Below are 17,214 nucleotides of genomic sequence, written 5' to 3'. Positions count from 1 at the left end.
ATATAAGTTTGAAATCAATCCAAGAATCATACCTTCTACGATCTGCAATCGAAAAATTCTGAATTCGAATAGCGTCCTTCCTTATACTTTAACAATCCCTGTAGATTTGAAGAACTCACACATGTAAACTTGTTAACAAGAAGTTGTGGCATTCAATGTGAACGTATAAAACCATACACTACAAAATGCCAGATTCCGACAGATCACAACAAAAGTTACACTATTTGCCACTAACCTATAAATAACGGTTCAGCTTAATAACAGGCGTATAAAATGAAAACTTAGTTTCTTTACCAATGAAATACAAATATTTGTTGAACTTCTAAATACTATTGAAAAAAAAAAGACCTCTCTTTTACAACACAAACCTACCGTATCCATACAAGCATAATAGTATCTCACATAACGTCTATTTATAAACACATTGAACATACCTATATTCTGTTTACTTACCTTACATTTATGTATTCTATTTGAAATGAAAACATATACCACGCATTGAGCCTTGAGATATTTTATGAACTATCGTTTATATAACATAGCTGTCTCATGTATAATATATATGATATATGATACATATGTAAGCCTACCGAATGCTTGTTGTTATGGCTTTTTCATTTATTCGCAATTGCTTTTATAAAGGCCCAAGGGTGGTCTGACCATGAACTACTACATTTGTATTAGTATCAATGGTTTGTGGATATCTTTTCATCTAAAGTATTTATACTATAGTCTTTCATTTATATATAATAAAGTAAACAACAATGAGAAGTACGTCCCGTTGTACATAATATTGAACACTATTTCGACATGTTAAAATTGATCTTAAGATTGTAGTAGATCATATTATTCAAAGAAGAAACACACACAATATATATTTATATTTGAATATAGAATTTGGCAATCTGTGTTGACAATGTAAGTATGAATATCATTTTATTCATCAATACACCTGGGGGTAAATTAAATATTAGCAAATTTTAGTAAAATCGTAATTGATAATATTTTTAATGGCATAACACACGATACAATTATATGGAATACAAGTTACTTAAAAGATTTATTTCTGGCGACGTTTATCAATTCTAATGGTATATTTAAACTTAAGTCTAATTGATATCTTACCTGCATTCCTCAATTTTCTAACTCTTGCATGTAATGCAATGTGATGTAAGAGGTTAAAAAGCACCCCAACTTCATAGTGAGATCAATGTGCGTGCGATTTCTCTTCACTAAATAAATACGTTTACCATCATGATCTATAAGTCTTCCTAAAGGTCACGTATTGTATTGTTTACATGGCCTGTGTGATAAGTAATTGTTTCATTTAATCCCTGTGTTTTATGAACTGGCTCAATAGTAAGTTATCGATTAAAATATAACATTTCTCTGCTTCTAAGCACCGCTTCCTGTAAACATTGTCTCAACAATAGTAAACTACGTTAACGTATTAAAGTATTTCTCCATATAATGTTTTCCTAAAGGCTCCAGTTACAGTTTACTGGGCATGCGCTTCCTTACCTGATTATTACAGTAAAAAAGGTTATCTTCTTTTGGATTTAGATCACGTGGTCATCTTACCTGGTCATTATCTTATACCTGTCCATCTAAGTAAATTGTTTATGGTTGTCATCGTGACTAGTAGCTAGAGGAGAGGGTTGATCAATATGGCCTAATCTATCATTCCAAGCAACCAAGATTACTGTCTATTACTAATTGAACTATTAGTATGGCTTACTTACTCACACTACTGTTATAAACACTGCTGATTCATCTTACCCTATAGTGGCTTTACCGTATGGTCATGTTGTGTGTTCACGTAATATACGGTTATTTACAATCAAACCGGACTCACAACACCTTATGATTATCTTAGTGGTAAAGCTATGGTTAAACTACTAAAAATAACCGTTAATTATAATGGTGACTAATGGACTTGTACGCACAAAGCAACCTGGTTGACTAAAATTAAACGGACACGATTAGAAAGATTGTATAAAGATAAAAAAAATATTTTTATACCTGTAAACATTTTGGGACAAAATATAATTCACCATAGATCTTATAACGGGCAACCAAATTCGAAGTCCACAATACAATTAATGAACGTATCAAAATAACTGTGACTTTAGTCCATCGACGCAAAGAGCTTATGTCAAACTCCTTATGGATACGTCGTTCGTACTTTATCATTATCAGATTATTCGAGACGACTGGATTCTCTCCACGTATGTTCTAACCTAGTAATAATACAGGATGTTTCAAATTAAGGTCATTCATTGTATTTTAATTATTACAACATTTGGCTTATTAATTTTCTTCTTTATTATACTGCAGAAGTATATAGTTCATCAAAGTCCAGGTCTGCACAGCTGCATAGCATGTTCGATGTCCTTTACACTTTACAGACACTATTTCTTGTCAACCCCTCTGTCCTGTACCAGTCGCAATAGGTGCACTATTCGAGGCTTTGAGCAAGTAAAATTAAAGTTCAATTTCAAAATTTTCAACACATATCATCATAGTTTGCATGGCAATAAGTATTTATGTTACAAATAGTGATGAGTGGAACGCTGAAATCTTAATCTTATCTTACCGAACCGAACAGTTTTTCTGTATTTTCGAGTGACATGATATCACGTGATTCTGGTTCGGAGGCCATTTAAAATGAACAGAAATTTTGCATAGCAGTTGGGTTTAATCAAATCGTATAATTATACGGTAAGGTTCCACCTTTATTCAATGGGAATTGGTTTATTATATGCTAAGCTATGTACAGACAGTACAGTAGGCCTACAGTTTGGGGTCAGTGTAGGCCTAACTGGAAATTAAGCGAGTTATAGGCCAGTAACTTTTTTGTAGTCAAATGACTACAAAACTTGCTCAAAGGAAGGCCTTAAGAATAGGACGGTCTACTACTGTGGCTGGAGCAAGATGGAAGACATCAGTTAGTAGTGGAACCATTTCTACACTGACAAGTCATCTGCTGAGTCGCTGGGCTTGCTTGAGTTTCCCATTAATTAACGAAAACCCCATTTTATTTTTATTTAAATTACCTGAATTGACAACTCATCTTGATTTTCTGATTTATTACTGGGAACAACTTTCTTCTCGTCCTTCGAAAACTCCGAAGTCTCGCTTTTCGAGGAAAGTATCGCCGATGTTGAGGCTGAGCCTGAGGTGGGTCTTCCCAACGACAACGTTATGAACTCACCGCCCAGTTCGTCACGGTGACGGTAAACAAAAATAACAAAAATGGTTTGACCAGTCGCTAAAATTAGAAATATAATGGACAGGGTAATGTTGTTTGTCTGAAAATTACCAGCTATTGCATCCGAGAGTAGAATACCCATCGAAAAACTTATTAATATGATAACTGTAAGAATGAGAACAAAAAACGTAACGTGAAAAGCCATTGCTGCTAACAGTCAATGGTAGTTACCGGCCTTTATAATGTAGTCACGATCTCACAGACTCAAAATATCTCATAAGTCCGTAAGATTATATAAACGTAATTTAGCTATGTAGCCTACATGTAGGCATGGGGTAGGGGGTAAGAAATATTCTGAGTGCTGCTCTAGATATCTTGATATACCAAATGCTCAAATAATACGTTATTGAATCAGAAGGTAGATACGTGTTACAGATACGTCAAATTTCAATATTATTAATATTTATTAGCCAACTATTACATAGGCCCTACCGAGAATATTTCTAAATTGATTACATGTATACGTATATTATAATCGCATCAAAACCGTTTTGATGATATACTTTATGTGTATAATACGTAGCCTACCAAATAGTACCAAATAATAGCTCCTATATTAATAATGCCTAAACCAATAGCCTACGAATTAGACCCTACATTGTATCATAGAACTGTACTATTATATACGATCTATGATTGTGTAGCCTAACATAGGTCCAAGGGGCATTAAACATATATATGCGTTTTGTGTAGTAGGCCTTTTAACTTATTTTCTGAAATTCAAAAGGCCCCTTGATCTAGTAAATAGAGATATTTTATTGCACAGAGCATGTTTATAGACTACGTCTTAAATACGGAATCAGTGAGTTGAAATCTAGGCTATTTACTTACCCTTTCGTTTGATTTTCAAAAACTTAATGTAAATGCACCACTAATATGACAGGAATTTCTGACGAAAAATGAAGCAGATGAAATGTGACTTTTGGCATGATTATATGATGGGCATTTCCCGACATAACAGTGTGTGTGTGAAATAATTTTATTTAAGGTCCGGTTCCACCAAGTGATATCGCAGACAAGTCTCGACATAAGAAAATCAACAACTTTACATTACTGAGTGAAACTTAGGTGCATGAGTCTTGTCGAGGCATAGCCGTCCAGGCTAGTGGACCCTGTCTGCTGGAAACGGTCGGCCAGTCTCAAGATGGTATAGTGTGGTGGCATTCAAACCTTCGGCGACCGTGGTAATTATCCTCTTTGTAGCGGTCCCAATGTTCAGGTGTCAACCTTTGCATTTCGTTGTGTCTTCCACATAACAGAAGTGTAAGAGTTGTACTACCTTTTTTAAAATTTATTTTTATTCGCCGACATTTTCATGTGTACGTATATTTTCGTCGCCCCAGCCCACCCTGCCGTCCACAATGCGCGTTTCTGACCGTAACTTTCCAGATTATTGTCCCTGATTGCTCCGAAAAATCCCTTTTTCAGCTTGTCCTCTGTCCATCTCCTGCAAAATGTGGGCATTACATGTAGTGTTCGGCACGAATATTCGAATATTCGAATATTCGCACGTCGAATATAATATTCGAATATTCGAATAGCAATTACCATATTCGAATATTTTCGAATATCTATTATTTATTCTATTTGCTCTCAAATATGATTAAAGGCGACTTCCCTTGCCACATTTACATTCAACGCTTACTTAGATTACAAAACCGCAGCTTGTAAGGGTGCTACCCCTACACAGATCTACCGTCTTCAGAGACAGTTATTCGGTAAGTAGCTTGTTACTTACTTTGGTTAGCCAGTTAGATCCGCGATGGAGTTGGCTTTCTTGACCATAGAGGTGTATATATTGACAATATATACACCTCCATGGTCATGACTAATATCACATCAAGGCTAATCTTTGGAACCACACGAAGTTGAAACATGGCTACGTAGCTCCAGATACTTCCTCTGCACGGGACGTGGGGTCAGGCAAGATTCAGACAATTAAAAATTTCTACACAAGTTCTTCAGGCAACAGCAAGAACTATGCAAGATTCAGCGCAGCAAAAAACATCAGTGAGAAATTGATCAAGTTTGTAGCCAAGCATTATCAGCCCCTGTCTCTTATTGACAATGACCATTTTCGGGAATTGGTAGAAGCCCTGAATCCATCACACCATTTGCGGTCAAGTAAAACACTCAAAAAAAGAATGGAAGAAATCTATGATGCCGTTCGTTCCGACGAACGTCAAATCAGGGTCATTCAGGAATGACCCAAGTCAGAAGTTATCCCTGTGACCACAGATGTATGGAAATCAGATGAACAAAATGAGTCTTGCATTAATTTAACCGCTCATTTTGTATATCCAGATTGGGAGATGGTGGCTAAGACTCTGGAAGTGAAATCATGTCCAGGTTCACATACCTCGGATAAACTAAAAGAGCATCTGACAGAGATGGCACTGGCAGATGACTGGAGAATGGTTGAGGTCCGCGTCTACTTGATGCGATGTCATGGAAGACCGAGGTCTTGTGTACAAATTGGCAGTTTACGTAAAAGATCCACTGGCAATTGCTAAAATATAATCGTGTCACATGTCAACAGAAATTTCACGTATTTCATAATTAATTAGAAATTGTTATAAATTGAATATAAATCACTTTAAATATATTTATATTAAAAGTTGAAAATATTCGAATAGTATTCGAATACTATTCGAATACAAATTTCAAGACCCGTCGAATATTCGAATAGTATTCTTGTTCGAATATCCGAACACTAATTACATGTATGGTAAAAGCTTGTTTTGTGTGTTTGAAATAATTTATCATTAATGCATTTACGTGATGTCGAAAATCATTATCGCGTGTTATTATCATGATCTGTGTATGTAACATTCAGCATTGCATAAAGAATATCTCTCAAACGAGATTTACAGTTTACGACCATAGAGGTGTTGTGTTATCATTGCACCTCTGCATATAAATCCCAAACAGAGTTAGCAGTAAAACATAGAAGAATTTTCTCCCTCAGGTCTACTACCAGTATAAATTCATGGATCCCGCTTGATCAGATATTCGCATTTATTTTTAATTTCGTTTATCACGGTTATAATTTCCCCATGGTGTAAAAATTTATTTCTAATTCTTTACTGCTAATAAATTATAATGATAATTCGATTTGGAAAAACAATCAAAGAATTTATTGCACTTCAAAACGAACGCCACGCCCCCTCTTCGAGATAATATATAATTGCCAACTATACAGTGACAGCCGATACGTACACTTAAACGCCACATTCTTTATGCGATAAATAAGTTCATTATAAATAATGGCGACAGGTCCGAATATCAAACTAACTGACGGTGAAGCTACGCCGGCACAAGTTGACGGTTCTTCTGATGTATTCACCTGTCCAAACTTTATATTGCTTAAAGCACGGTAAGTTACTTCATCTGGCCTATAATCATTGTTTAAATTTCGTAAAGTATCGGGTCATACTTTTCTCTTTATAGGACAAGGTAAGATTATATACGATTGCAGATATGAATCGCATTATGTGAAGGCATAGTATATGTTGTTTCAACTAAAGTCAAGTTTTAGTACGGACGGATCTAGACAGGACAAACAGTAGCTAAATAGGGCACATGGTTAGAGGAAATCTCGAGGACGCTCGAGTGTTCTACAAAGTTGGATGTACGCCTCCCTGCGCCATCTCGTCACTCTAGTTTACAATAATAGGTCTGTTTATGAGACTTCCTTGAAGTTTAATTGACTGTGATCCAATAAATACACCTCTGCTTTTCACAACACCTTTTTTTATGACCTTCCCTACACTTAAATTGAATTCGATGAAAATTAAGCTCATATGAAGGAGGAATATGAGTTTCTTATTAATGCCTCCCTTTGTTATAAAACTTTTATTTATCTATAGGTGGGTAAGCGACGATGAAGTTAGTATATGTGTGCTATGTGGAAGTAAATTTAATCAGATACGACGTAAGCATCACTGTCGACACTGTGGTAGAGTTTTGTGTAATAAATGCTGTAAAGACAAGGTACAATTATCACCTATAAATTGGTATCTATAGGCCTAATAAACTTATATCTTAATATAAAACGATTGAACTGTATTATAGCCTTTTTGACCTGCTCCATTTCTTTAAAACTCACAGAAAAATTAATTGCTGCATATATTTTGCTGTCCCACAATTTAGGTATACATGTATATGGAAAAGAATGTATAAATTGGTGTAAACCAATTGCCGAACTTGTGATCAGGTTCATCAGTAAATAATCAATGCTATATACATTTTGGTTTATTTTTTTCCACTCAGATAGCGCTCCCTCAACTAGGCATAGATGAAAAGGAAAGAGTGTGCGATTGGTGTAAGCCAATTGCCGAACTTGTATCCATGTCTAGATCAAGCTCATCGGTAATCACTTTGTTCAATATTTTTAATATGTATAATATATTTTTTGACAACTGACTGTGACTAGACATTGGATAGACAGTCCCAAAGCCCAAATACCAATCTGTGTAAAATCTGATGTCAATACGTTTCGTTTTTATTACGTGGACCAATCAAATGACCTGTACAGGGCTGCATCTTGTGGTGAATTATGAGAATTCCAAAACCCAAGCGTTTACAGTGGGTCTGATGGCGTTAAAGGAGCTAAATCGCTAATCTCTGGCACCTAGAAATGGACACAAATGGGTCGCAACGCATATAATAATGTAATATGAATGTATAAAACTGATTTACATTCAATCATTTTGTTTTTAATGTAAATTCTAATCAGTTATGTTCAGCGAAATAAGCGAAGATTCAGAATTGAATGGTAGTCTTTGGCGTCTGGTTATTCCAGTCTACACCGGTAGTATTCTCCTCCATGGGATATGTTTAAACCTCGTCCACCGAGTCGCTTAATACAAATAGCGCTCGAAAGCAATCTAGCACGCGATTCGTGTGCCAATTTCAAACTTTCATGTTGGATATCAGAAGCCCAACTTTTCGTTTGCCAATTGTAAATATCGACCACTTATTGAAGGAAAATGAAATCTATATTCATTTATTGGTCATAATTTTGTCTATAGTTGATTATGTAGTCTGGTAACCACGTCGATATATGGAGATAGATTTATGGTTATTCGATTAGTGTATAAAATGCTGATAGACTATGCCATCATCTTGAACGCACAGTTCTTCACAGAAACAAGGGCTAAGGTTTGTTCTGACCGCGTAATTTTATATGAAAAGTTTACACGGGTATTTAAAATTTTAACTGTTTTCATATATTTATCTGTGTTGATTTGATTTTATTTCTAACATTATTTTAAATATATTTAAAGGCATTAAAATTGGAGGCAGCTAAAGTTCTTTCGGGGTTCTGCAAGATTGAGAAATATTTAAATCAAGTAAGCACATACCTTTTTGATTGTCCATAAATAGTTTATTTTTTTTAAAAATATATAAAGGATATAAAACATAAGCTGGCTTGTGTGCATATCTAAGACAGAATATCCTGCAAATAACCACGAGTTGTCAACGAAATGTGCAAAAAGTTCAGGAATGTACACAAACGCGCACTTTTAGCTTATACAATTACTTTTTATTACTGATAGGAGTTGCAACTGGGATGCTCTTCTCAAACAAGTTAGCATTTCATCACAATTTCCGTATACTAAGGAATTGTTCCTGTATTATCGAGTTCAATTACTCTGATTTAATAAATAAAGAAAACAATGGTGGTCCACCTCCACTGCTTTGATATGGTGTTACCTCCCTTGAATCAGGCGCCGTGTTATGGTGTCGCGCAAAGATGATTAATTAGTTCAATGTTTTTTGACTTCTCCATGGTTATGCCTTTTCTTAGATACCAATCTTGTCGTTCGGATGTTCATAACTGACGAAAATTACAGTGCACGTAAAAGTTAAAAGACCAGTTGGCTCTTGGATTTGGATCTCGAGCAGCCCATACATGGGGCAAAATCACACATTTCACAGAGTGTGTAAACGAAGCAGGAAACCGAATTCTGTTCTATTTCATTCGGTTTCTTTTTTTTTCTTTTTTTATTTATTTATTTATTTTACGTATTTATTACAGATTGTACAGTTAGGTGGTATCCAAACTCTGGTATCTTTATCACTTGATGAATCCAAACAAACTATGGTAAGAGTTATAATCCGAATGGTTCGGGGCCACAATGGCTCAGTGAGTACGCTAGGTGCTGGCTCGCTAATCTGAAGGCCCCGTATACGATCCCGGCGTTGTTTCCCTTATCAGTGGTGCAGGACGGCTAAATCTTATTCGAAGTAAGAGTAAGTTGTGAGTAGCTTTTCGGGCAATTATTTAATTGGCATCGCGTATGTCCGTCTTCATTAGATTAGCCCGGATTTATCTATTGTTTAGTGGATAAAAGTAATTAAATATTATTTCTTAAAAGCCTTTATCCTCTGTGGTATGTAATACTTGTTCGGGGAAATACAAACTTTGGGTTTCCAGTGCGCAACAAAACACAGAATAGAATTGAAGTAATCTTTTTTTTTTCTTTTTTTTTTTTTTTTTTGGTGTATCCGTAATGACGTTGCTATATTTTTCATTTTAGTGGCATGTTATGGAGGGATTGCAGATATTATCTACCTACCCTCCTCTGCATCGGTTGCTAGTTGAAGTTGGGGCAATAAAAGCAATATGCAGGTAAAAACCAATGACATTGAATTCGGTGGGTATTACCTTCTGGAATCGCAGTGCATTGATGTCCAGTATAGATCCACATGTGCAAGAAAACATTTTTTATATCATATCAAGTAGAAGCCTGGGTGAACTGATTTAATGAATGGTCTCATTATCTAAAGCGCGTGTCCCACTACCCCACATTACAGGCACGACAATGTTACACAGTTTTAATGGTTTTAACAGTGCCTCAAGAAGAATATTTGGTATTAACTGTACTATATAATTATTGATTGTATTGTATTTTTAGCATTATATCGAGAACAAACGATCCCGATTCACCTGTTCTGTCGAGTGCAATCACAACCTTGATGGTATTCTGTAAGTCACCAGAATTGAGAACAAAGGGTTAGTTGGCATAGACCTTATTATATAGAGAATCTCCTACTCATCTTTTTTGATATCAAAAAATATCAACACAAGTCGATAAAGTAAAAAAAAAAGCCAACGAGGCGGTAGTATGATGAAAGCAATTGCTGTAAGCGAATCTTTCGGTTTTCAAAAAATATTTATTTGTTTCTTGTAATTTATTATGAAAGGCAGTAACTCTGACTAGACCTCTTTGATTTGAATAAACAATATGAACGTTTAAAATTTAATTTGATCAGTCTGCACAAAATAGACACGGACAGCGCTAAAGTTGAGTTATAACGGTTTTTGTGTTCAGCAATGCCAGTCGTCAGTTTAAGCGAAAATAAAACTCAATTTCGTAAACAACCCGACTTATCAGCTCAGTTGTTTGAAACGATTTTTTCGCTAATTAAAATAACAAATCGGTGAAACACAATGCAATACTTTATTTTAAGCTAAATCAAAGAGGTTTAGCTCCTTATAGATCTGTCATCATACAATACAAAAGTACAAAAAACAAACATTGTCAGCAGTTACAGCTAAGAAGTTGGACTTGAATATTCAGAGGATTGGAAAGATCAATATTAGTATGTTTTTCTTGCTTTTTTAGCTTTAGATGACGGTGTACTTGATGTTATTTTGAAACTCTGTTCTTCGCAGAAGTCAGAAATCAATCTGTTAGCTGTCAGTACTCTAAATTTGATTGTAACACAAACAGATACACATACAGCTATTGTTGACAGTCAAAAGCACGCCTTACCAAAAATATTATATCTAACAGTTTCAGAAGATGAATTAGTAAGTATTGATTAGTAAGTACAGATGTATAATTAAGGATTCTTCATAGTCCTTTATATTATTATCTCCTTTAAAAACTTTTTCATCCCCATTTTTGGGTATCGTATATCTTTAAAGCACTTGAAGATAATATTCGTCATTAAAAAAATTGACATAAAAATTTGCTATTTTTAGTACCGTACTGCAGTAATAACGTGATACTTGAATTGTTGCATATATAGCATTTTGTGCTCTACTGTCACTTCGTATATCGTATATCTTTAAAGCACTTGAAGATAATATTCGTCATTAAAAAAATTGACATAAAAATTTGCTATTTTTAGTACCGTACTGCAGTAATAACGTGATACTTGAATTGTTGCATATATAGCATTTTGTGCTCTACTGTCACATTTTTCGTCTTTCAAGCCCAAAAAACTAATATAGATACGCCCAAGTGGCTGGTATCGCTTTATTATAACTGTCATATTCTAATGATGTCATTTAATGATGATACGCTTTTCTTGGATTTGTTGAAACATTCGACATTTGGTGGCCGAGAAATAGGGAAGATACAGTCTTCTAAAGAGAACGCTTCATTCAAATTCCAATTTGAGTTCCAACTGCATTTATTTATATACCAGACTATGATGGTTGTCTCTCGTGTTCACTTAATATCGATATCACAGAGTATCCCTGTTCTGGGTTTTTTGGACAATTGTACAATTCAACAGTTCAACATTAATTGCTGGCTATGCGAACTTTCTAAATACACGCGGAATGGGGTATTCTAGAACAAGTACACAAAACAGGGCCTGTTGAAAATCTGGCTTATTAAATATCTACGATTTTCCTATAGATACAGCAGTAAAATATCTTCCGTCTAGACTTACTGTAGGTGTAGATGTCCTTAAAGGCATCACAATTAGCTGATTTCTTGATCTGCATTTTAAAAACGATGTATTTATAACCACTTCTATCTGAAGATATGTCTTAACCGTTTCAGATGCAGGAAGTAGCTTTAAAAATATTAGGTCATCTGTCGTGTGGAACAGCTTGGCATAAACATCGTATTGTACAGGTTAGTTCTTGAAGTAGATTCAAGATGAACAATATCTTCACGAATCCTTTTCTTACATCGTCCCTAAAATAGACTACGGTTATAGCTTCAAGAGAGAGAAGAATTTAACATCTATAAAATTTAAATTCTCGTAACTGTACTTGACTCCCACCAACGTCCAATTTATCTATTAATTTTGGCTATTTCTATGTTTATCATTAAAACTAGAATCGAATAAAAGATTTTACTGATAATCCAGTGTTTCCGCCACGTGTTTAGCGTAAAAATAGATTTCCAGATCCCTTTGTATTATTAACAGTATTTAAGTACGATGAGAATTTTTTATTTACTTTTGTTTATTTATTTGTACTTGTCTAGGAAGATTTTTCAGCTGGAAGATGTTTACAGATTGTTTTAAACAGCCGACCAAATAACGTGCAGATTTTATGCAATGCAGCATGCGTTGTAGCTAATCTGGCAACGAGTTCCGATGATCAGGTGTGTGTTTTAATCAATATTTCACGTCTGCTTGTGGTATTTTGGAGGTTATTATGCCCTGCGTTTTAACAACGATATCGAATTTAAAATTGCAAATAAAAAGATCATGGATTTCGTCAACATTGAATAACAACATCTAAATCGCTTGAGTGAGAATAAGGCTATTGTAATTCTCGCATAGTTTGCTCTGATGTCTATGTCGAGTAGATCATCAAAAAGTCTGTTGTGTCATGTGTGTCTTTTAATTAATAACTTATTTCAAAATTATTATGAGAAAATGTTCGCATGCTGTATCTCGATAATTGGCTATACTTCTATTATTGATACATTAAATATCTAACCGTAACCTCACTTTGAAAGATATAACATTCTTCTTTTCAAGTTTCAAGCTCTTGTTCTGGTGTGCTGTTATATAAATAACATGTAGTTTACATTTTTGTTAATGTTAGGTTCCCACTGCCACGATTCGTGCTGCGATTGAAATCGTGGTGATCTTATCAGGTCTTATCATATATTGAGGTCAGTCGTAGCAATCGTGTTGATCGTATCGAAACGTATCCGAACCTATCGGCACGTACCAGATCGTGGACTCGGGACAATCCTATCGTAACGCATCGCACGACAATGGCAGCCTAGCATTATTGTGCAGTTTCGTTGATGTTGCAAGAAGCCTATTTCTGTTTTTATACACTTTTAAGGATAAACTCTCTTTGACACATGACTGACATAGGTGTGTATACATAATAACTTTGTTTCAAGTAATAAAATAATAAGATAGCATTTAGTCTACAGGGACATATTGTTTTATTTAAGAAACGGATATGTAACAGACGACTTTTTAAACTTTAAAAATATAGGTTATTTACTTTGTCATTTCTGCATTGTTACAGTATGTGATTTATTTTCCAGATCTGTTCTTGCACTAGAGTCGTACTTGGTTGTGTCGGCACCAATTAAGGCTATAGTTCTGTCTTGTTTCCGGTAGATTCTACATATAGATGCACCCTTAAAGTTTTATGTATACTTATTTAGTACGTGACATCTTTTGATTGACAATGATAGACTCTGACAGCAATGCCATGCGTTAACGCCAGATTGCCTGTGTATTTCAGGATGGGTTGCAAGAATTAATGATATCCGTTTGCCATCTACTTCAATCAGACGTCTGCACACCAGAATCAGATCTTCTGTGTCATATTTCAAGAGGGATTGCAAACTTTGCAAGATTTGCTGAAAATGGTTCCAGATTAGTATGTTACTTTATATTTACACTCCTTAATCTGGATCAATAACTACAGGGGTAAATGTAGGATCTGTGATTTTATCCACTTTGGCAAATTGTATATAGCCTACATTTGTTGAAATTTGGCCATTTCATTCTAAAATACCCACGATTTTGACATATTTTCTGGGAAATATATCATTTGCAGTTATTTATCTGGGGTTTAAGAGTGAATAACGACAACATTTGATCAGGATAAAATTGAAATCAAGTTGATAATCCCTATTGTATCTAAATAATTCGCACATCATTAAGATGTGACACTTTTCCGGGTTCAAACGAGGTTATAGTCAAATATAATGTGAAAAAAAAACCTGTGCCATTTTTGATAAAATAAAAGCAATTTTTACTTTAAGATTATACTGCTGTACACTGTTTCATCAAACCTGTTATCCATTTTTTTTCTGTATATTTAAAAACCGTGCTAATATGCATTGAAGCACGATTCTGCACTTAGAGATAATGTTGCCATTTATTCTAGCTTCTGGTTTCAATCACTCTGACATAACATTGCAGCGGAAATAAAACATTCACCAGAAGCTATCATTATGCACGAACAAAAAATGAATGGCATTGTTTGTTCGACGGGTATTGTTTATTTTTTATGCAGTTAGGCACCATTGAATACATCATGGAAAAATGCATTAAATCACAGAGGGCCTGTATCAGACAGACTGGCATGAGAGTCATCTTGCAGTTGTTGACCTATAACCCTTCAGACGCTGTCATTAATATGATCAGGTATATATCTAGTTTCTATCATTTCATAGGCCATTCTCGGTATCCCCAGTGGTATGGTTCCATTCTACTCCACTACGGAACGATACCACTGAGAATACCGAGGATGTTCATAGACCAGCCCATTTCTTATCAATACACAACATGTGACTGCAATTCTGAAAATTTATTAAAGAGTAAATGGGGGTGGGGGATATAAATTTTAACGCATTCGCCTATATCCGTTTCTAAACAGTGGCAGGATATTTGGTTGGTTTGGCGAGTTGGAAGGGGCGTGGGGGGGGGGGGGTATGTCGTCGTCCTCCTCCAAGAATTTTTTCATGATTATGAATCTGGCCCGAATATAACATTCAATTTCATCCGCTAAAATCTCGCAATATTGCAGTAAAGTGAATGAAATTTAATAATATAGTGTGATTTATGTGGCGTCGGGCCAGTAGGGTCTCCATCTTAATCCGCCTCTATTTATGAATCTGTGGGATTTGGGAAAGTAGGGTAGTATGGTCTATTGTTAGTTTGCGCACAACCCGGAGATATAAAACTGTCCCTTGCCTGGGTCATTTCCTGTAATCGTACACATTTTGTATTAATTTTGATGCACGTGTGCATGGGTACAGTACTAACATCGAGGTATTTACTTTTCGATGTTATATAACTTATAGATGGGGTTCATTAAAAAGTAATGTCCTTAATGTACACTCGTCCAACATTAAAGCACTCTAATGAAAACACCTAATGTAATCATCAATACCAGGGTGTACCAATCAGCCAATTTGATATATTAAAGATAAATAACAGGTGTATATTTTAAAAAGTTTATATTTTAACTATATTTTACTTACTTTTACAGAGAACCACAATATTTTCTGAGAAGTATTATTCAGGAACCAGAGCTGTTGACATCTCTTCTGAACAGTTTACAGCAAATAATTCCCGATATTGTACAGCCAAAATAACAATTCTCAGTTAGGCTTATATTCGTTTTAACTAAGAAATGTATAAGAATTACAAATTGATCTGTCCATTATGCCCCCGGCAGACCGGGGTGGCGTCCTTACTGCACTGCTGCGACCGTATGGCGACCAGAAAAATGCACAAGGTAGCCGGCAAACGTGAACACAACGCGAGAAAATGTTCCAAAAAATTACAATCGCATAACCTTTGCGTTTGCTTTGAACATACTCAAAACAAACGTCGTGACTCGGCGATCATTCGCGACCATGGAGACCCTAGCCCGATATCTGGCGTTTACACAACGCATATGGCGATATTGACGCGCTCTGAGACCATTTTCCGTCGCCGTAGCAGCGCAGTAAGGACGCCACCCAGGTCTGACGGGGGTATATTAGTGTAAACGACCCTACTAATCGCTGACAAGAACCATCAAGAGCGGGGACGGGGGCAACGTATTGCAAACACTGGTAGAAAAGTAAAGATATTTTATAGATATGCATATTTTACGCACTATATCCAAAATTTAAATGATTTCATAAAAAAGTTATGGATAACTGAAATTTTGACAAAGCACCGTAATACCGATTGATTCCATGACCGCGTACATTTCATAGTACATGCAGTTTTAATTTGTAATAACTCCAATAATATTTATCCAAACGGTAGGTGTTCTAATATTTTACTTTTCTGCATTGAGACCTTAATGTGTTCATGCTGCAGAAAAATCAACGATACATTTACGATATAGATATCATTAATATATTTATTTACTGGGTGTATATAGTAATTAAAATGAGATTAACGACGTAACGCTAGTCATATAGGTTTACATAACCTCTCTATAGTTTAATATGCATTGCTATTGCTTCATCTGACTCAGTGGTATGTACAAATTTAAAACGCTATGATTCTAACTGAATGTATGACATTTAAGGTGAATATATAAGGCGGGAAATGAAGGGACTGCACATTCAACTAACACATTTTTGTCACAATAGTGCATCAAAGAAACGTTCGATATTTAAATTTATTAAAGGATAATTTTATGGCCTTGTTTTTTTTTCTCAAAGACCAAAGGTCTGTCAGATCATAGTAGATCACGAAAACGTAACCACACACCACACTTTGGGAAGAAGTGTTCCTTTAGCCCGTTGTCCTATGTCCTTTACTGTTGAATATAAGCAATATATAACCATTTTTAACGTGAAACTATCCATGGCCTTTTCTTATGGAAATTCACTTGATAACTTTAATATGTGCGTCCAGAAGGTGACAAGGACCCCTCTGAAAGCAATTATCAATCATAGGTTGTCATGCAACGTACATGTGCCCACAGCAGCTAAATCGTCTGGGCAGTCGACAATGGTTGTCGCATATTTAAAAGACACTGATATCCATGTTCACAAGGTTCAACAAAATAAAACAAGGTCCAAAACTATAGAAATTATATACGGAAATTGCTGAAATTCAATATGCTTCTTCATTTTACTAATTTCAATAATGCATGTAAATTTTATACAGATCGGACGATAAAATTTGTCGATAGAGCGTCACAAAGTGAAACAAGGGCCACGACTCTTGTAGTTTCTAACGGACTTTGCTGAAATTCA

The 17,214-nt window shown here is 35.3% G+C and overlaps 1 protein-coding gene across 2 annotated transcripts; it reads left to right on the top strand.

The window, feature by feature from the left end:
- Positions 1 to 791: 791 nt before the first annotated feature.
- Positions 792 to 16,652, top strand: LOC126810625 (zinc finger FYVE domain-containing protein 26). 2 transcript variants are annotated; one of them, XM_050535805.2, is made up of 13 exons: positions 792 to 918; positions 7,141 to 7,264; positions 7,544 to 7,642; positions 8,560 to 8,625; positions 9,315 to 9,380; positions 9,817 to 9,908; positions 10,195 to 10,292; positions 10,906 to 11,093; positions 12,079 to 12,153; positions 12,511 to 12,630; positions 13,743 to 13,880; positions 14,523 to 14,653; positions 15,501 to 16,652. In XM_050535805.2, coding segments are annotated over exons 1-13 (1,305 nt in total). In that variant the 5' UTR covers positions 792 to 916; the 3' UTR covers positions 15,607 to 16,652. The 2 variants fall into 2 exon arrangements, with proteins under 2 accessions (XP_050391762.1, XP_050391761.1); XM_050535804.2 differs by lacking the exon at positions 792 to 918 and adding an exon at positions 6,072 to 6,647.
- Positions 16,653 to 17,214: the final 562 nt, after the last annotated feature.

The sequence above is a fragment of the Patella vulgata genome, chromosome 2 (assembly GCF_932274485.2).
Source record: "Patella vulgata chromosome 2, xgPatVulg1.2, whole genome shotgun sequence".
NCBI classification, from domain to species: domain Eukaryota; kingdom Metazoa; phylum Mollusca; class Gastropoda; family Patellidae; genus Patella; species Patella vulgata.
The sequence above is the reverse complement of the archived record's forward strand: the minus strand, read 5'-3'. Positions and strand labels throughout refer to the sequence as shown.